This window comes from Moschus berezovskii, chromosome 11 (assembly GCF_049115385.1).
Source record: "Moschus berezovskii isolate FMDL1 chromosome 11, NW_MosBer_1.0, whole genome shotgun sequence".
In the NCBI taxonomy this organism is placed as follows: Eukaryota; Metazoa; Chordata; class Mammalia; order Artiodactyla; family Moschidae; genus Moschus; species Moschus berezovskii.
Genome location: NC_142470.1, coordinates 108881160 through 108902648, shown reverse-complemented (window position 1 = coordinate 108902648; position 21489 = coordinate 108881160). Strand labels below are relative to the sequence as shown.

The 21489-nt window shown below is 49.7% G+C and overlaps 1 protein-coding gene across 1 annotated transcript; it reads right to left on the bottom strand.

Annotated features, from left to right (window-relative positions):
- Positions 1-1674: 1674 nt before the first annotated feature.
- LOC148776263 (liprin-alpha-1-like) lies at positions 1675-19967 on the bottom strand. The gene is made up of 8 exons (XM_088841690.1): positions 19753-19967; positions 17694-17840; positions 13585-13716; positions 11875-12098; positions 9894-10104; positions 5532-5671; positions 4517-4686; positions 1675-3207 (listed from the first exon to the last, which is right to left on the bottom strand). The coding sequence occupies exons 1-7, from the start codon at positions 19876-19878 to the stop codon at positions 4560-4562; spliced, it is 1107 nt and encodes a 368-aa protein (XP_088697816.1). The 5' UTR covers positions 19879-19967; the 3' UTR covers positions 1675-3207; positions 4517-4559.
- Between the last annotated feature and the right edge of the window lie 1522 nt (positions 19968-21489).

Here is a 21489-nt window from a genome sequence, read left to right as displayed (position 1 = left end):
TCGATGCAATCTTTAATCTGTTGATACTTGTTATATGGACCCGAAGATACTTTATGACAGGGTTTTTAATTAGTGAAAAGCTCATGGATACCATAGAGAAAATAATTTTAGAATTTCATGTTTCTTATGTTTATGTAAACTTATGACTTCATTTATATAATTACTTACTTGTATATTCAGGCTATAAATATCCTTTCAGATCAATTCGTGTTCTGATACCTGATTTTAGTCTTTCAAATGAATGTACTGTAGTGCTTGTCTGTATCAATCCTATGAACAAATATAGGGCGTTTGTAAATGATGCATTTATTGTAATTATTCTTGTTTAATTTTTACATGTTAAACCATGAGAGAAAGGCTTTTCCTGCGATTGTAAAATCATCATGACACGGTGTGCATTCTCCTTCCAGAATGTAATCGAGCTCTCCAACAATCACTCTGAAATCAGCAAACTTAATTCCAACCAATGGTTGTTGGATTTTAACGACTGACCTAAACCGTACTTTTTCTGGCAAGAAATGCTTTTTGTCTGCAGCGCGAAGCGATTTAAAAGTACTGGGTGTTAAATGTGAGCTTCTGATGAAATTTGGGCTGAAAGGATGACTAGAAGACGACTATGAAAATCTCTCCGGTAACCTAGTCTCTGGACTCGGATCCCTCCTCTCCGGTGAGACTCTTCGGGGACCAATCATGATGCCCTGCACCTGCTGCGGAGCCATCCAGCTGGACAACGAAGGTGCCACTTCCCAGACAGACAGCGTAGTGCAGCTCTGACAAAGGCCTTATTTGTATGTAAATCATCTTTTTACATCTGTTTCTAAACATGTTTAAAGAATGGACCTAGGCGTACATTTTTAGATTGCAATGACATAGCCATTCTGGATTGTATAAGTAGCAAATGTAACTTTTACTTTTTCAGCGGCACATTAAAAAAGCCAGCAAGAGATGCGTTCAGATCACGGTGTGATATTTATTATGCAGCTGGATCTCGGTAGACAGAAACAGCATGTCTCTTTACATGTGGGTTCTGCCTTTAATTTACTCGTACAATTCATTCTTACTGTTGTTTTCCTATTAATCTTTTGTGAACTTCCTGAATATGTGACAAAGTACGAACAGTCTACTTTTGAACTTTTTTTATTGCAGTATTATTTATTGCTTTCTTTCAATAAAGTACTGAAGCAAAATTTCCCACTGCCAATCAAGAGTGCCGAGGGTAAGCTGTCCTCTCCCTGAGAACAGACCAGAGCTGGTAATGGGAGCCCGTGTCATCACACGGGCATTCTGTTAGGAGTCGATGGATACAATGGAAAGGCCAGAAGGCGAAGACATAGGTGTCCCCAAAGGACGACCGACGGGGTGTTCATGCCCTTGGCTCCGGAGCCAAGAGGCTCCATCACTTCAGCATCTGCCGGGGGCAGGTCCTCTCCCATCATCAGACCCTAGTCCAGCATCAGGCCATCCCCCAGCATCAGGCCCTAGTCCAGCATCTGACATTCCCCCTACATCAGACCCTCCCCCAGCATCAGATCCTAGTCCAGCATCAGCCCTTAGTCCAACATCATGCCCTCCCCGAGCATCAGATCCTAGTCCAGCACCACGCCCTCCCCCAGCATCAGACCCTAGTCCAGCATCAGAAGCCCCCCCCAGCATCAGACTCCCTCCCCCCCCAGCATCAGACCTTCCCTCCCAGCTTCAGGACCTAGTCCAGAATCAGACCTTCCGGGGCATTAGACCCTGCCCCAGCGTCAGGCACTCCCCCAGCATCAGACCTTAGTCCAGCATCAGAGGTTACCCAAAATATCAGGCCCTAGTCCAACATAAACCCTCCCCCAGCATCAGGCCCTATTCCAGTAGCAGGCCCTCCCCAAGCATCAGACCCTAGTCCAGCATCAGACACTCGCCCAGCAACAGGCCCTCCCCAGCTTCCGACCCTAGTCTTGCATAAGACGTTCCCCTCAGCATCAGAAGTTCCCCAAATCAGACCTTCCTCCAGAATCAGACCATCCCACAGTGTCAGGCACACCCCGTCACAGACCCTCCCCCAGCATGAGACCCTAGTCCAGCATCAGGCCCACCCCCACCCTCAGACCCTCCCCAGGCATCAGACCCTTCCCAGTATCAGGCCCTCCACCTCCAGTATGAGGTGTGGCATCCCCACTTTTCTGACACTCCTTAGCACACTCAGGCAGTCCCAGTGCAGCAGGACAATAGCTCTTGCAGGAGGTGCATTTTTATGAATCACCTGCGGAGCAGCAGCAGCTGGGGTTTCTTTCAGGTCAAGGACAGGCAAAGAGGAGGCACTTGTGCAGGAGGCAGTGGTGGCTGAGGGCACGTTCCCCAGCTCTGCATCCTCCCCGAGGGTGGGGGAGGGCCTGATGCTGGACTAGGGGCTTTGCTTTCCTGCTCTCTCACGGGCCCCAGGGCGGTGTCCTTCCAGATTCACGGTCTCCTTGATGTCTCAAGCCCAAGACCTGAGTTGCGTCCCAGTCCTGCATGGCAGAGGGCTGGGAACACCCAAGATCAAGGGCTGAAAAGATCCCGGGGGACAGCCAGGCCCCAGAGGGTGGCAGGGCAGGGGATGAGCGTGGCCGCCCACAGAGGGCCCCGCAGCAGCACTGGAAGGAGAACAGTGATGTCTTAGCTCACTCGGGGATGCTGCCCGGCCTAGCGCTCAAGAGATGTTACCGCCGGCAGCTCTGGGGACGCAGGAAGCCTGGTGAGTGACACTACTCCACTTGGGCCGTGTGGGTGGGCACTGCTGACCACGGCCTCGGTTTCCGTTCTGGTTCTACTGTCCCTCCGAGGGCTGACGGGTTCCTCTTCCGAACGGTACAGGTATTCTCTTTATGTGGGTTAGCGCATCCCTGCTTGTTTCCGTCAGCACTGCTGTCGCTCATCCTGTGTTTCCCTCTTTACAACCTGTGCTTGCTGCTCTTCTGGTTTAACTTAGGAGCATGGAATTGTAGCATGTATATTATCATAAGTGACCAGTCCAGGTTCGACGCATAAATTTTCCTCTGTTCATTTCTTTGCATTTGTGCTTTTTTAATAAAATTCTTTTTTAGAAATTAAAAAAAAAAATAAAGAATTGAATATGTCAGTGAAAAAAAAAAAAAAACTTAGGAGCAGCCCTTATTTTCTGCATTTCCTAGTTGTCAGCGTTCACTAAGGCTTTCCAGGTGGCACTCGTGGTAAAGATCCTGCCTGCCAATGCAAGAGATAACAAGAGACGTGGGTTCAATCCCTGGGTCAAGAAGATGCCCTGGAGGAGGGCATGACAACCCACTCCAGTATTCTTGCCTGGAGAATCCCCTGGACAGAGGAGCTACTGGGCTACAGTCCCTGGGCTTGCAGAGTGTCGGACACGACTGAAGCAGTTCAGCACACACTCAGGTTTCAGTTCAGTCGCTCAGTTGTGCCCGACTCTTTGCCGCTCCATGGACGGCAGCACTCCAGGCTTTCCTGTCCTTTTCACTATTTCCTGGAGTTTGCTAAAACTCTCGTCCATTGAATCAGTGATGCCATAGAACCATCTCATTCCTGTTGCATCCACCGGAGAGGTGGCTGGGGTTCGGCAAAGTGCCCGGTCCCACTGCGTGGGTGTGAACCTGCCTCACCACTCCCTAACCGCGGGGCCATGTCTCCTCTGTAAATCGGGAGGTGGCAGCCCCTGCTTGGTGAGGGGCACGCGCAGCATCTGGTACACAGTCAATGCAGCATCCCTCGCAGTGCTGTATTTCTGAATAACAGGGAGAGATGTAATAACCTGTTCCTTTTCCCCTCTTGTCCCTAAACTGCGCTCCAGACCACATCTGCGTTACTTACCCCTGTACATCCCACACCCAGCACAAACAAGACACTCAGCAAATATCTGGCTGGAGAGGCAGGAACACACCCTGTCCTCCAGGAGATGGCGCCGAGTGAGGTGGGGGCCTGGTGATGACACTGTGTGCTGAGGAGCCCCCAGGAGGACCTGCGCGGCTGTGGGGTGGGACGGGGGCCGTGGGCAGAGCCCCTGACGGGCTCCTGGGGGTGGGGACGGTGGCAGGAAGGAGGGGGCTGTTCCTTGTGGGCTGTCCACAGATTGTACCTCACCCCTCACTGATGAGCACTTAGCCGTTTCCAAACACCTGTCACTGTTCTGGAGGAAACAACCATTGCCCAGCTCCTACTCAAGCAATTTCGGAGAATATGTTTCTAGCATTGGAGTATAAACATCTGCTTTATTCATTCCATGCTCCCTTCATCCACCCATCCAGCCAGCCATCTGTTCATCCATCTATCCACTCACTAATCTATCCACCCATCCACTGACGAATTCATCCATCCATCCACCCAACCACTCATTAACTCATCAGATCATCTCAGACCCACCGAGAAGATAGACGCCTCCTCCGCTCCTGCTCCCAGGAGGACCCCCAGCGTGAGTGACAGGTGCCTCGTGGGGATGACGGGGGAGACGCAGAAGGGACATGCCTGCAGGCCCCCTAACTCCGAACGGTGAAGCACCCACCTGGTCCGAATGCCTCCTTGCCGGGGTGTCCAGGCCGGCCCTTTTACTTCTTTTGAAATATGCGGCTGATGGAGTACCTGATGCTTTTGTTTTTTGCTGCTTTGTGTGGCGAGTCCTGGCTGCTGCTGCTGCTGGGGTTGCTCCCGGGGCTGTCCTGGGAGCCTGTCGAGCTTCAGGGAGAGAAAACGACCGTTATCCAGCACCCTCGTGCAAACATACACCTGTCCACAGGACCTACTGATAGAACTGGGCACCCAGCAACCTCCGCGCCTCAACCTCACAGCAGACCGTGGAGTCTCCTTCACCAAGCACACTCCACACGAGCAATGCAGGCTCCTGGCCACAGACAACCACCCGGGAAAGCTGCGATTCCCTGCCTCTAGCTCTCGCCCAAGGAGGGCTTGACTCTAGGCCAGCTGGTGCAGAGGGCGCTCCAACCTTCCCTCAAGGTCGCTGCTCGGCAGGTGACGACACTCCCAGGGAAGGCGAGCTCCCCCGCTCTGGGCAGTCCCCCTGCCTCCCGCATGGTGACTGCCCCTGGCAGTGGCAGGAGAGCGACGGTCACCATGCAGGGCTGCTGGTCAGGTGACCACACGTGCCCTCCATCGAGCGCTGCCTGGCTCAGGACGGGAGTTCAGCAGGTGGTCGTCTGAGTGAGGACAGTGTCAGTCACGGGAGTGGACAGAGTCTCCTGAGAGGAGACCCTTGAGGAAAAGGGAGGGACCCTCAAGAGTGAACCCGAGAGGCAAGGGGCCGCCACCGGCAGGAACGCGCCCCGGGCCGGGCAGACCTCTAGCAAGAGCAGGAGGAAAGCTCCCACAGGAGTCAATCCATCGAGACGGACGTTTCCTAAAATCACTGAGGTCACTGAGCTCTCCTCCCCCAGCACCTGAAGTCCACCACTAAACCCAGGCACCGAACCCAGTGGGATTCATGTAAAATCATCCTTGCAACTCTTTCAAGACAAGAGGTGCAGGGCTCCTGAAACTGATGCCGAGGCGCGCAGGCCCCTTACTTGCAGGCGTCCCTGATGGCCTCGTGGCTGGCTGTGCGCAGCGACCCCGTGTGCAGCTGGTCCAGCCGAAGGGACCGCGGTGGGGCAGGGGTCGAGGTTTTGCCTTCGATGCCTCCTACCTCTTCCCGGATAGCTGGCGGCTGAGGGAATGAGGTAAGTGTAAAATTGGGTAACAAAAGACTGTCGTAAAAGGCAATCTCACAGGCTTTACATTATAACCAGAAACTTATTTGAAAATCTATTAGCTATGCTTTCCCCCAAGTACAAAATAAACCCTTGTTATAGCTTAATGCCATCTTAAAGGACTGTCTTGTTCAAGAGAGGCAGGGTTGTGGGGCAGCGAGAGCACCCGACTGAGTGCAGAGACCCCGGACCAGAGCCTCCCTGCAGCCGGGCTCTGCCCTCCCTGGAATCCAACAACCAGATGGCCCTGCCGGGTAGGAGGGCAGAGCAATGCCAGCACCGTGAACCCTGCATGGCATGAACTGCCCTGATGAAAGGACTGTGCTCATCGCCAGACGCTGCTCAGAAGCACCAGTTTCGAGAGTAAGAAGAAACCTCTCAGCAAAGCCGTCCAGACCTTTCTGTTTGAAGGAGGAAAGGACACCGCTTGTGCCACCACCCAAGAGCATTTGTAGTGATGATGCAGGTTACTGGAACCCATCATGACCAGAGAAACACAGAAAAGGTACCTAACCCCTCCATGCGAACACCACGGGTCTGGCTTGTATTTCTCGGGAACACACAGACTGGGGGCTACACCCTGAAGTGCTTACACACAGTTCGAGTGTAATTTGCTCACTGTGGTTTCCATAAAGCACCCCTAGGTCTCACTAAGAGATGATCTTGTATCAACCTAGAGCAGTGGAATGGGGAGGGAGATTTGAGTTAGGTTCAAAAGGGAGAGGACATATGGGTGCCTACGGCTGATCCATGTTAAGGTTTGACAGAGCGGCACACCCAGGACACCAACCCCAGGGTGACGGCGCTGCCCTGCTGTGCCCAGCAGGAGGGCTCCCGGGCACTGAGCTGCCTGAACCAGAGTGCGGCTGCCCGAGTCCTGCAGGAAGGCCCCAGGAGTGCTCGGTCAGAGGGCTGGGAGCAGGAGAGGGACAAGGAAGGCCAGCCCTTGGGGCACTGGACTCCAACAACAGGGGCTCATCCAAGTGACCCGAGGGGAGCGGCACCGAGCTCCCTCCTGATGCTCCTTCCATCAGGGATGCCGTGATGGACACGAGAGCCTCAGGAGGAAAGCGGGCTGGACGGCACCATGGGTACGCGTCCAGGCTCTGATCAGACCAGTCCGCACCACACTGCTGTGTGTGTGAGCCTGGGCACGGTGCCCAGCCTCTCTCAGCCTCAGTGTCCATGTCTGCTGAATAGGGATAACAGCAGCCTGGACCTCACCTGGGTGTCTGCGGGATGAGATGACAGACTCGCAAAGCACTCGACACGGTGCCCGGCACACAGTCTCCTGCACACTGCTACCCACCGTCAGTAAATTGGCTTCCCGCAAATCTAACATCTATGTCTTTTAAGAAAATCTAACAGTCACGTCTTTTAAGAAAACACTGAGCATAAATTCCACGGTGGTCCAGAGGTTAGGACTTGGCACTTTCACTGCCGGGACACTGGTCTGATCCCTGGTTGCGGAACTAAGATCCCATAAGCTGTGCAGCATGGCCAAAAGAATAAGTAAAGAAAATTTAAAAAGTAACCAATGATACTATGTCTATTATAAATAAGCATGAGATGATTAGAAGACAAACAAGTGGGAGAAAGGCAAACTGTTACAATTGTCCCAACGAATGACCTATTTCCAACAGAACCATCAGCATGTTTTACGTGGTGGGTGAGTTTCATTACTTCCATTAAAACATCAATTATTCACCAGTACATAACCACATAGTGTTCATTCACGTTAAACGATAAGGACTATTGAACACTTCACAGAGAAACAAACGCATGCTAAAGTTCTAAGGAGTTTACCTTTCAACGATGCTTCCTTAAATCACTAGGTTGATAGATGCATGCAAAGAAATGAAGAGAAACCAGATTTATTGCGACTCTGAAGCTAAAAATTCAAGAATCAGTATAGGCAAAGACAGTAAAGCAAAAAAGACTGCAAACATATAAGTGAGATGAAGATTTAGAGAACATGTAACTGGAAACAGAACATTTTTTTTTACCACAGAAATTAAATAAGCTATTGAAGATTTACTAGAGAAACACTATCAATTATTACTCAGAAGATACAATTCCATTACAACATCATGATTTAATAAAGCACAGCATTCTGTACAATAAAGGGCCTTAACAGCTGTCTATTCTCAGCCAAACTTCTCTATAAGTTAGTTTCTCTCAACAAAAAACATGTTCAACGTTAAATCAGTAATTTAACTGATGAGAAAGTTACCATAATACCTATTTCAACATTGAACAAATCTAACCACCTACTGGACATTAATGTAAAATCCTTACAAAGAATTTGATTTAAAACTTCGCAAAATAAATTCATTAAAGCAGGTTCCCTGTGAAAATATGTAAGAATGAAAGCTAGCATAATAGCAGGTGCAGTCTTTACATTTTATTAGCCATAGAAGATACTTTTTTAAAGTCTAAGAGAGACATTAACTGTGCAAAAGCTGATGAGATTGAGAGTCTTAAATACAAGCACCTACACAGAAAGGATATTGTGTCAAAAATCCATTAAATCTACACTTAAGAGGGTCTTTTCTTTATGTAAGGATCATCTCATTTATGAATTACACACGTTATGTAGTTTAGGATCCATCTACATTACGCTTATAACTGCATGCTGCTGCTGCTGCTGCTAAGTCGCTTCCGTCGTGTCCCCTCTGTGCGACCCCATAGATGGCAGCCCACCAGGCTCCCCCGTCCCTGGGATTCTCCAGGCAAGAACACTGGAGTGGGTTGCCATTTCCTTCTCCAATGCATGGAAGTGAAAACGGAAAGTGAAGTCTCTCAGTCGTGTCCGACTCTTCGCGACCCCATGGACTGAAGCCTACCAGGCTCCTCCGTCCATGGGATTTTCCAGGCGAGAGTCCTGGAGTGGGGGTGCCATTGCCTTCTCCTGTAACTGCTTAGTGATACGCTAATTCAAACTTACTGCTATGGGGGAAAAACACCATTTAATGAGACATGAAGACAAAGCACAAACCCGACTAAGGGGACTCACGCTGTGGACCACAGCACCGCTATGACCAGAGCAAGTGGGAGGACGGGGGAGGGGAGACGGATGGGCAAACGACAGCTGATTGACAACGACTGATTGACCATTGCCTGACTGACAACGACTAAGCAGACAGCAGGATGAGACAGGAAATCAAAACCAATAACGAAAGCAGACACACCGTCAGAGAAGTCCAACAGCAAGGAAAACATATACAGAACTGTTCTTTTACAAATACTCGGAAAGAAATCAAGCATGAAACCACAGAGAAATCGTCAAAGAATTTTAAATTTCAACTACTTAGTCAATGATGCAAATTATAAAAACAGCGTGTCAGAAGACCACAACATGGACTAGTTACCACTTCACATGCCGCTAAAATGATTCACAGTGAATTTAATTATATGCTGACTAACAACATAGCTAACATGAAATGAGTGGTAATGGAAACAGTGATAATGCAAGTGCAGTTACAAAGCAGAGTGTTGTACACGTGATTTCATGGGGTAAACAGGAACGCACTCACAAAACCTAAGCTAAACATGAAAGCAAGCTGGGACATGTGCTTTAGAGCCACACACTCTGTCACCAAAAGCCCTAGGATGTCATCCTGTTTTTAGACTCGGAAGAGTGAGGAAGCCCGACTTCTTCCCTGGGGCCCCCGGCTTTTAACCCGGTTTCACACGTAGAGCTGGCCTGAGCGCACGGCCAGGCCCATCAGCAAGCAGACCAGTTTAGATTCTTGGGTTTTCTTCCCACCGCATGCCCTGCACCCTGCAGCCAGGCATCCCCAGTGGAAAATGTGCGGCACGGTTTTCACATGCCATGAGAGCTGCCTATGGTAACTTTCACGAAGCTGTCTGCTCCCTGAGAACAGAAACTTCCCTGCAGCTGCTGTGCCCAGCACAGGCCAGGCCCAATGTTACAGAGGCAGGCTCTGGCTGAGTTCACGATGACGTGCTAAGCCAGTGGTCCAGAACTGAACTGAACTGAATTTGTCACTGTGCCATTATGGAATGATTAAAGACTAGGAAGTTTTAAAAATCTTAGACCTCTGAGCATAGCAAATGTACCTGATTTTCTTCTGGGTAAAAAGAGAAAAAACAAACAAGCAAAAGAAAACCACTGTGCTGGGGGAGGGACGCGGCAGGGAGGAGGCAGACACATACCCCAGTCGTGATGCCCAGCTTGTCTACTTCCTGCGGCGGGCTGTGCCGCCTCCTTTGGGGCTTGGAGCGCCCACTGCTGGGCGAGCTGGAGCCGGGATACAGGCTGAGGGAGCTCATCGTTTTACAACGACGGAGGTTGCCTAAGCTCCCCCTGTCCACCCTGCTCTCAGTCTCCTCGGCCGACTGCTCTGTGTTCTTCTCTTCGATCAACCTAAAATAGAATAAAACCCGTCACCCGCCTTTGTCAGCAGAGGAGTGTGTCTGGACAACACATTTGGGCTGGCATTCTGTGTCACGATTAGCAAATTCCAGGAACAGTTGCTCAATTAACATCTCAGCAAAAAGGTTCAACTTTCCCTCTTTTGAATATTCTCAAACTTAGAATAACTTAGCACTGAGTCTCACAAAGTGGCCCCTGATCATTCACGTTTGATTGCACTTATTTACTCTAACATTCTGACGGGGCCTGGGTGGCGACTCTCTCCCTGTGAGGAGATACCTGAAGTTGACAACCTCTACCTTTTCCCTGCTCTCAGGGCAGAGATGCACGTCAGTGCCTCAAGTCTTTTCCACTGGGAGTCGGGAACTCTGTACAATCAAAACAGAGATTCACGAACAAGCTGGAGTTTCTAAACACAAGTCTGCAGACCAGATGAAGTGCTGAGTTGATCTTTCTTTTTTTTTGAGGTTGTATATGTACAAACGCATCACTTGATGAGGTTCTCCCCCAGCTTTGTGTGAGTTTCTGGATTCATGTCAATGGGCCGCATTAACCTAGAATTCACGGTTACTGCTCTTCTCCCCTAATGTGTCATGGAAGATGTTATACAGCAGTTTAAATACTCGATTATGCAAATAAAATGATTTTCAAATTAAAATACAAGATTCTTACAGGAACTAAACTCTCCAGTTTCACTTCTACTTATACACCTTGAAAGTTTTTCACTGTTGATAAGTTGATGGACAGAATTTACCATTTACATCAAGTCAAGGAAAAATCACTTTTACCTGACAACTTGCTATAAAAATAAGAATATATAACCGTTCCATATTTCCTGCGGGGAAGGGGAAAGACAATCTTTCTGAGCTCGTCTGTGCTCAAACACGGCCTACAAAGCAGTCTGTCTATGGCGTCAAAAGTGCAGGCAGCACCACCTGCGTTTGCTGGTTGTGCCGTCCATCCCCTGCCTTTCCCCCAGTCCCCCCACGCTCGGCTGACAGGGACGGGCACCTCGGCCTCAGCTGACGTGACGAGAACAACCTGAGCAGCAGCTCTGCCGGGTCCTGTGCAGGACGTGGACTTGGGACAGGGGAACCGCTGTGCGGGTGTGGCACCAGGCAGGCCTCGGGGCCCCCAGCCACCCGGCTGTACCCAGACCCAAGGCCCCCTGCTCACCACGAGGCGGGCCTTTGGATTCTGTCCCCTTTTGTAAATTGCTATAACTGCCAAGACCGTGTCTAAAGAAAACATCTTAAATCTACTGATGAGATGAGAAAAACTCAAACACATGTCCTTGGACCACTGTCTTCCCACAAGCCAATCTTCACACTGTATTAAGTTAAAAAGGAAAATGCAGATCTGAGTGGGAATTTGCCAACCCCAAAACCCCAGCTTTTCTGATCCAGGCGGCTTTTCACCAGAACGTGGGAGTCTCTGAGCGACACATGAGGGCGCGCCCTCAGTGCTGCAGGGTGCACGGGCCGCAGGGGACACCGCCTCGGCACCTCACCCAACTTGGGGCTCAGAGCTGAGGGGGGGACACCCCACAACACCGCCCCCCCTGCAGAGTGCTGACACCACACTGTGGACAGAACGCCCTGGCTGACTGAGCTCTAGAATCAAGGGCAATCTTGGAACTGAAAATTCTTGAGGCAGACCTGAAGTCAGTTTTCTTACTATGGAACACTCAGACTTCTCTAAGGAGAAGACAGTTCCCCAGAGAAACCGAGTTTCCGGGAAGCTGGCATCAGGCGCACCCACCAGATCTCTTCGTTGATGGCGTCCAGCTGCCCCTGAAGCATCACAGTCGGAGTCTCGGCATCGTCCTGCCCTCTCGGTGACAGCTGAGTGGCCGAGCTGAAGAGGGTGACCCCGTCGCCCTCGCCGTCAGACACGCCCTCGTCACTCTCGAATGCCTGGGCCATGTTGGCCAGCACGCTGGCTTGCTGCGCGCGATCCCAGCCCTGTTCCTTCAGGGTCTGCACCTGGGCAAGAGAGGACCACGTCTCGTCAGCGACATTCAGGGCAGCTCAAGTCTATCAGGAACTGAACACAATTTTACATGGAAGCCCTGACTGAGGATAAATGGGCCATGCTTAGGAGACACTGGCATCTCTTAAGCGAGCAGTACTGAAGAAACGGGCAGGAGGAGAATTCAGTTCCCATATGGCCTGGTGACACTCAGCTCTTAGCGTGGACAGAAGGCAATCCTATGAGGTTATTCACAAGCGAGGGCTGATGGAGTCAGGGACAGAAAGCAAACATTAAAAAAAATACATCCATGCCCCCATCAGCCAGGCTGAAGGAAAATAAGGAAAAGCAATCCTTCAGCTCCACAGCCGCTGGGTCCACCTCAGCTGTCATCACTTGTACTGGTTCACCGAGGAGGGCCGTCCTCGCAGGTTCCCAGCCCTCCGTTTTCCAGGCTGGTCTGAACTCCCACAGACAGGAGAGAGCAGGGGCAGCCAGCGGACAGGAGGGCCAGCCCCACCGCCGCTCTCCTCTCGGGGCACAGGCCCTTGGCTGTTCTGGGCGGCGGCCCCTCGCACTGCAAGGGTGGCTCTGTCATCAGAGACGCACGGGAGCGTGCCTGCGGGGCCCCGTGCCGCCCTCCCGCTCTCACACCTCACACCCTTCTCTCCGCAAATGTCCCCCCTGCCCCACTGTCACCCAGGTCCTGCCTTCTTTTCCCAGACATGACCTCAAAGCAACTGAGGGGCAGCCTCGAGATGCTGGCTTGCCGGCTCCCTGTCCCCCGGGGCCAGTGCCCTCGCCCCCTGTCTTCATCACGACCCCTCCCCAGGGCAGGGCCACCCCCTTTGCTGGCTCCAGGCCACCTGCCATCATTCCTGCTCCACTCCAACGAACCAACTGCCTATGGGTTCACCCCCATTCACCCCCGCGCCTTCAAATCGCACAACGGGAACCAGCAGATTCCTCCTCCAGGGCTCCCTGCAGCGCCTGCTGCGAGTCTCTGAAAGTTCCCTGGGAGCGGCCTCTACTGTCCCCCTCCCTGCCTGGTCTCCAGCTCTCTGCAAGCAGGCAGTGTGCCCCGCCCCGCAGGGCAGCTCCCTGGGGGCTCTCAACCCCTGGACTGCCAGCAAAGCCCCAGAAATAAACTTCTAAGAAAGAAACGAAGGGGTGAGGGTGGACCGAGAACAAAGTTCGAGCACGGCGGCTGCTAACACTGGGGCCATCGGGGGATCTGGCTCACTGATGCTTTCTGTAAGGGTTGTGGGCACACGTCTACGTCTGTTCCTTTACACACTGCCTGTGGATGCTGTCACGCTTATTGACTAGCATGAAATGCTGCTACTCAATTATTCGTAACCAGTAAAGACATTCACTCTGAGGCCCTCTTGGGAACAGTTTTCCAACTCCTGTCCTGGAGCTTTTCCCCACACACAGACCAGGCCGGGATAGGCCCCGCCAGATGTGCCTCTTTGTAAAGGGGCCCTGGGGCTGGCTCACCTTATCCTCCAGAGCAGCCATTCTCTCCTTCAGATGAAGCTGAAGCCTCTCATCTGATTCGGACACAGGCTTATCCACGGTATCTGATAAGGGTTTATTGTGTTCTTCCTTCACGTCTTCTCCCTGCCTTGCCTAAAACAGGAAAAACAAAAACTCATAAACTTCAAGAGCAAAGTACGGTCCTTCTTTTAAAAGCACCGGGGAGCCGTGACGTGAGCAGCCTGTGCCCTGGTTCCCGAGGCGGTCCCCTCCCACGGCCACGTCTGGTGGGCTCTTGAGCATCACCAGAGCAGACGGACAGGTGCAGAGGGAGGCAGAGACTTCACCTGTCAAAAGTCACTCCCAACGCTTCCCTTTGGCTGAGCACCTGGGGGACCTTAATGTCACCAGCCATTACCTGTCAGAGGAGCTCGGAGAGCAAGCAGATTGACACTCAGAAACAAGCAGACTTTAAAGGGGATCGGCTTACACACACGTTGGTAGAGGAAATTCCCAGTATATAAACAGAAGCTTGAGTCTGGTTTAGGGGGTAAAATGAATTCAATTTACAAAGTAAAAGGTGAGAAAATTCATTTTGGGGAAAAAAGCCAGTGGAGATAGACATTCACATATTTTTCTTTACATGCAACATCACTTAAATTCTTTGTAATGATTGCTGTTGTTCAGTCGTGTCTGACTCTTTGTGACCCCATGGACTGCAGCATGCCAGGCTTCCCTGTCCTTCACTATCTCCCAGAAGTTGCTCAAACTCACATCCATCGGGTCAGTGATGGCATCCAACCGTCTCGTCCTCTGTCGCACCTTCTCTTCCTGCCTTCGATCTTACCTAGCATCAGGGTCTTTTCCAATCTGTCAGTTCTTCGCATCAGGTGGCCAAAGTATTAAAGCTTCAGCCTCAGAATCAGTCCTTCCAATGCATATTCAGGACTGATTTCCTTTAGGATTGATCGGTTTGATCTCCATGCAGTCCAGGGGGACTCTCAAGAGTCTTCTCCAACACCTCAGTTCAAAAGCATTGATTCTTTGGTGCTCAGCCTTCTTTACGGTCCAACTCTCACATCCATACATGACTACTGGAAAAACCATAGCTGCAAAGTAATGTCTCTGCTTTTTAATATGCTGTCTAGGTTGGTCATAGCTTTTCTCCCAATGATAATTCATATTCAGTTCAGTTCACTTGCTCAGTCGTGTCTGACTGTGAAGCCCCATGGACTGCAGCATGCCAGGCTTCCCTGTCCATCACCAACTCCCAGAACTTGCTCAAACTCATGTCCATTGAGTTGGTGATGCCGTCCAATCATCTCATCCTCTGTCACCCACTCTCTTCCTGCCTTCAATCTTTCCCGGCAACAGGGTCTTTTCCAATATGAAAATTCATATTAAAAAACTGGAAATAATTACCTCAAGCAATTTTTAAATGTAATAACAAAGTTGGCAAGTCTGTGTTTTATAAAATGAGCATCAACCTCATGGTTTAAAAAGCTGTTTTAGGACCTACTGTATAAAAAAAAAAAATTGAGAGAAGATAAAAGAATGATCTATTTGAGACTGGCCCTGTGTTAGAAATTGCTGAGGCTAATTGCTGGGTCATGGGTATTTATTATACTATATTATAGAAGTGGTATATGATTATACCACTTTTGTGCATGTTTGAAATTTTCCACCTTAAAAAATTAAAAAACAGGTTATTTTCTGTTAAAACAAAGTCGTCTCCAGCAACACAGTTCGAAAGCATCAATTCTTCAGTGCTCAGCCTTCTTTATGGTCCAATTCTCACACCCATACGTAACTACTGGAAAAACGACAGCTTTGACTATATGGACCTTTGTCGCAAAGTGATATCTCTACTTCTCAATATGCTGTCTAGGTTTGTCATAGCTTTCCAAGGAGCAAGCATTTTTGAATCTCATGGCTGTAGTCACCGTCTGCAGTGATTTTTGTGCCCAAGGAAACAAAACCTCTCACAGCTTCCACAGTACGGCATCGGCATTCAAATATTTTTAAAGCAAAACAAAAGTTTACTTTGAACTGGCTTAGTCATAAACAGCATCCCAAGCTCAACAGCCTCTGAGCAGCTGTTCTGAAAGTAAGGAAGTGCACCCCTGATCGGAAGACATTGAGCTCTCTGCCTAAGCGGGGAGGGCGCCTCACCGTGGGTCTCACCATGGGAGTCAGAACCACTGCCCGCTGGGAGCCCACGTCTGAGAACCTGCAGTCCAGGCCCAAGAACACAGGCATGCTGGGGACAGTACTGACACGTGAGGCTTTAAAATCCTCAGAAAACAATAGCATATGGTACGTAGTATTTTCTGATCTGCCTTTGGCAGCCACTATTTTGTATATCGTAATGCGCTCCACCTCATACATTTCAATGACTTTCTAGTGCTTTAATTTTGTGGTGGGGCCAATGCCAAAGCCTTTGACTGTGTGGATCACAATAAACTGTGGAAAATTCTGAAAGAGATGGGAATACCAGACCACCTGACCTGCCTCCTGAGAAACCTGTATGCAGGTCAGGAAGCAACAGTTAGAACTGGACATGGAACAACAGACTGGTTCCAAATAGGAAAAGGAGTACGACAAGGCTGTATATTGTCACCCTGCTTATTTAACTTATATGCAGAGTACATCATGAGGAACGCTGGGCTGGAAGAAGCACAAGCTGGAATCAAGATTGCCAGGAGAAATATCAATAACCTCAGATATGCAGATGACACCACCCTTATGGCAGAAAGTGAAGAGGAACTCAAAGGCCTCTTGATGAAAGTGAAAGAGGAGAGTGAAAAGGTTGGCTTGAAGCTCAACATTCAGAAAACGAAGATCATGGCATCTGGTCCCATCACTTCATGGGAAATAGATGGGGAAACAGTGGAAACAGTGTCAGACTTTATTTTTTTGGGCTCCAAAATCACTGCAGATGCTGATTGCAGCCAGGAAATTAAAAGCTGCTTACTCCTTGGAAGGAAAGTTATGACCAACCTAGATAGCACATTAAAAAGCAGAGACATTACTTTGCCAACCAAGGTCTGTCTAGTCAAGGCTATGGTTTTTCCCGTGGTCATGTATGGATGTGAGAGTTGGACTGGGAAGAAAGCTGAGCACCGAAGAATTGATGCTTTTGAACTGTGGTGCTGGAGAAGACTCTTGAGAGTCCCTTGGACTGCAAGGAGATCCAACCAGTCCATTCTCAAGGAGATCAGTTCTGGGTGTTCATTGGAAGGACTGATGCTAAAGCTGAAACTCCAATACTCTGGCCACCTCATGCGACGAGTTGACTCACTGGAAAAGAGTCTGATGCTGGGAGGGATTGGGGGTGGGAGGAGACGGGGACGACAGAGAATGAGATGGCTGGATGGCATCACCAACTCGATGGACATGAGTTTGAGTGAACTCCGGGAGTTGGTGATGGACAGGGAGGCCTGGTGTGCTGTGATTCATGGGGTCGCAAAGAGTCGGACACGACTGAGCAACTGAACTGAACGTGTTCCACCTCATATATTTCAATGACTTCCTAGTGCTTTATTTTTGTGGTGGGGCCAATGATACACTTTGGCACACACCGGCCCGACTCACTTTTTTTGAGAGAAGCCAGATTTGGTTTTCCTGGTTAAGTCTTGATTATCTGAGACCACACGGGAACAGGAGCGAGTAAGGCTCACCAAACCATAGGAAGGAAAATCCCTAACCAGACCGGAGCTCTAACCCTGCCTCTTGTCACAGTGACCCAGTTCTCAACAGGCAGCCCGCTGCCCTGAAGTTCCCTGCTGCTCTCTGCTCTTTCAGTAAAAACGCTAACAAGCCAACAGAGTCACGCTCAAGTAAAACAAGGGAGTCAGGAGAGGAATTCCACAAAATGGTTAAACCAAGTCCCACATAATTCAAACCTGGAAGTTGCAGTCTCCCCCAATTTTTAAAAAATGTATTTCCTTCCAGTACAGCTGATTTACCATGATGGACATCCACACCTTTGAACGCAATGTTTTAGGGTCGTAAGAACTTTACACGGGGACTTGATTTTCAACATGGGAGTCACATGAAAAGGTCTTTACCTTCCCTCCTCAGTAATGCAATACTATAAAAGTCAGACACAGTACAGTAAAGGCCATTACCTGTCGATGCATAGAATCCTCATTTGCGATTTCATTTTCAAGTTTATCATTGAAGTCATGCACACAGGCAGCTTCGCGCTGTGCGGCGAGGGAGCGTTTCGCTAGGGTAGTAATTCTCTTTTCCATGTCCTCCGTCTGGGCCATGGCCTACACCGGGCATTGCAGAGGAGAAAAGGTAAGCCGTTATCATGGAACACTCCGATACACTTAAGAGTAACAAAACTGGACTAAATCCTAAGTTTCAAATCAAACATAAAGTTAGCGTCCTCAAAATTAAACTCCTAGACGTGGCAGTTTTCTCGGACGTGAGCAAAAACGCACCTACCTCAAAGGTCACATTTGCCACGATGGGCAGCCATCTGTCTGAATGTTCTGTCTGGCCACTCGGTTTACCAAGCTTCTTTGTTATATAATAAATCCAAACAGCAAACAAAAAGTATACTAAACTACCCTGTTATTGCAAGAATTCCAGGAGGGAAGGTATCTGGCATGAAGTCAGGACCTCTGTCTGCTACACCATACAGGCGGACGTGATCCAGAACAGGGAGGGACCTACAACAGACCCAAGAGGGAGCTCTGAGGCTCGTTTCCTCGGGTAAAAGTTGGAAAAATCTCATGCAATTTCCTCAAAATTAAAGTAAGACTATTAACGAGTGGAAACAGAAGTCAAAGTGTAACACAACTGGAAGCAGCCTTCTCAAGCAGAGTTAAACCACATGTATGAAATGCTCAAACCAGGACCAGAACTTGCTGCTGGTGCAACTCCTGTCTGCCAGCTCAAAATCCATTTCGGGTCCCTCTGCGGTCACTAAGTAACCAATGTGGGCCAAGTCCTAATATTAAAAGTGAAAGGTCTTAAAAACGCTTTTTCCAGAATTCTCAGCGTATTAAACTCTGCCACCTAATCTCCTCCTGTTGCCAAAGAGTAGTGTGAGAAGGTTATACAAACATGTGCAAATATTTCTGTTTTGAGTTCTCACACAGAATTCCTCACACCAAGCTACTAAACAAGTACACCTGCTGGAACACATACTGGAGGGGCTCTGTCTGAGACGGTGTCACAGGGGAGGGGTGGGGCAGGGTGGGCGCTGTCTGTCTGCGTACAGAGGAGAGGTGAGGCTCACAGGAGGAGGCCTGAACCCCCAGCACTCTTCTGTTTTCACAGTGACCGTTAGGTAGTTTCTCATAAATCATGACACCCGCAGACACGACCGCCAGAAACATCAGGATTCTACACGGTTACACAGCTTGGGCCTGAGGACCTGAGGGTGAGCAAACGCCACTCGACTGGTCGGACCGCCGGGATCACCGTCACACATCCCTGTCAAGGAGCGGAACCTCAGCAAACCAGAGAAAATGGCCAGGCAAGCTGCCTCGGCAGAGCCCACACAGCATGCTCCCATCTCTCCGAGAGAACGGCCTCCACAGACATCACCAGACTCGCCTGAGCGAATCAGAAGGAAATCTCAGCATCGTCAGAAATACATTCGACAGGCAGGTGTGGGGGATGAACTGGGAGACTGGGACTGGCATATATACACTGCTGATACTACGCATCAAGTCAACAGCGAGTAAGGACCTAGTGTACAGCACAGGGAAGGCTCCTCAGTGCTCTGCGGTGAAGGAAATGGGTAGGAAATCTAAACAACAGGGATATATGTAGATATATATATACACATATACATGACTGATTCAGTTTGCTGCACAGCAGAAATTGACCCAGCAGTGTAAAGCAACTACATGCTACGAAATGAATGAACGGATAAATGAATGTTTTAAAAGGAACACACTGGGCCCCCTAGAACTTGTAGAAATGAGGAGTCCACACCCAGGGTGCAGCACAGCGCAAGGGCTACCCTCATGTTGGTCCACTGCCAATGGACCGCCTGGATCAGGCCTCTTCTACCCCAGAGACCTTGACACAGAGGCAGGGAGACAGCCTGTCGTGTCTCGCCAGAGCTCTACTCTTACTCGCGCAGCCATCCCGAGGCTGAGATCACCGGGAGAACAAGGGACCCACAACCACCTCAGGGCAACAGACACGGCCGCCGTCACTCACTTCACAGACATCCCGCTCCAGTTTCCTGTTCACTTCCTTGGACTTGAGTAGTTTCTTCCTGGCCGTGTCCAGGTCCTCCTCCAGCTCTCTCATGTGGGCAGAGAGAGCTGCCAGGTGCTCTTCCATCTGGCTCTGCTCCCACAACTGCTTGTCTATGACTTCCTGGAGCTCGCTTATCTTAGCCAGGGTTTGCTCGTGGCTTAGAGAGCCATCGGACGATCTCTAAGGGGGAAAGGAAGCCTTAGAGAGCCTTGTTTTGGGAGGGAGGGAACACAGCACTTCCGGGAAATCGGTGAGGTCAAAACTGCCTTCTGCACTTGGGAGTTCACAGGACCCTCACGGCTGCTCAGACCTACATGGTGCATTGGTGATGCTGTCCATCCCGATTAGAACCGGGTGATTAGAGTCAGACTTTGTCTTCTCCTGGACAAAGGGGTGCTTAAGAGATCCTGCAGCTCTGAGCCACAAGTCTAGTTTGCTAGTCATTAAAATACCCCAGGTGGGCGGGTCCTCAATCAGAACGCTAAATAGCATGTGATGCCCACCACTACAGCCTTCATACTTTTTTAAAATGAAAGGATACAAATGACAAACCCATAACTGAAATTACACGATGACTGATCAAACTTACCTCTTTATGTGTAGCACCTAATTCTTCTTCTAACAAACGACACCTTTCGTGTGCTATACGTAATCGCTCTCTCAACTCAAATAAAAGGGGTCGAGTCACTGTGTGTTGATGTGTGTATACACGTTAGTGCACTCCTCATTCTATGCTCACCCTAATACATGGCTACTGTAACAGAGTATCTTTAATGGCTCTCATTGATCTTAACATCAAGAAAATCTGCTTGTTAACAGCTTTAAATTCTAAGTTTGAGAGAACAAATGTTATCCTAAATTAATTCTAGTACCCAGTTTTTAACTGCAAATTGATATACAGAATATAATAAATCTTGAGACATTTATGCCAACTAATACTTTTTAACTGGGGGCTTCCCAGGTGGCTCAGTGGTAAAGAATCTGCCTGCCAATGCAAGAGGGCAGGTTCAATCCCTGGGTCGCGAAGATCCCCTAGAGTAGAAGACGGCCACCCACTCCAGTATTCTTGCCTGGGAAGCCCCATGAAGAGAGGAGCGTGGTGGGCTACAGTCCACAGGGTCGCAAAGATACGGACATGCCTGAGCCATATAAAACTGACATCTTACAGAAAAAATGTATTTACAAGAATTCAAGAAGCTCAAAAGTCAACTAGTTACATAAATACATGCATCATCCACCTAACAAGGCAGCAAGTGTACAAATCCAGGAGGTTTGGGTGGCTGGTACCTTCTCATCCAGGGCCTTGTGGTGGTCAAAAAGAAATTTCAGCGCCCTGAGCACCTCCACCTCGCTGGTCATGCTGGCTGGGGGCTGCTCCTGCTGCTTGCCCGCCGTCATCTGGAGGGACGGCATGTTCTGGGAAACCAGGAACTCCAGGTGCTCCAGCAGCAGCTGCAGGGCGGGGCCAAAGGAGCACCTTCAACCTCACACTTGCATTCAGGGTCGGTAACTCCTCTCAGCCTCACGCTAAAGCCGAAACCATGCTAAGGCACATCGGAATCCTGCCAGTTCTGTCTAAAGCTAGGGTGGACTTCCCAGGTGGCCCAGTAGTTAAGACTCCACACTTCTGCAGGGTCATGGGTTTTAATCCCTGGTTGGGGAACTAAGATCCCACAAAAAGTGTAGCGTGGACAA

Coding starts and splice junctions, on each gene's coding strand:
- LOC148776263 (XM_088841690.1), bottom strand. CDS start 19,878: ATGGAAGAGCACCTGGCAGCTCTCTCTGCCCACATGAGAGAGCTGGAG. Junction 17,841..19,752: donor TGGAGCGGGATGTCTGTGAA/GTGAGTGACGGC, acceptor TGCCCGGTGTAG/GCCATGGCCCAGACGGAGGA. Junction 13,717..17,693: donor AGGATTCTATGCATCGACAG/GTAATGGCCTTT, acceptor TTCCTGTTTTAG/GCAAGGCAGGGAGAAGACGT.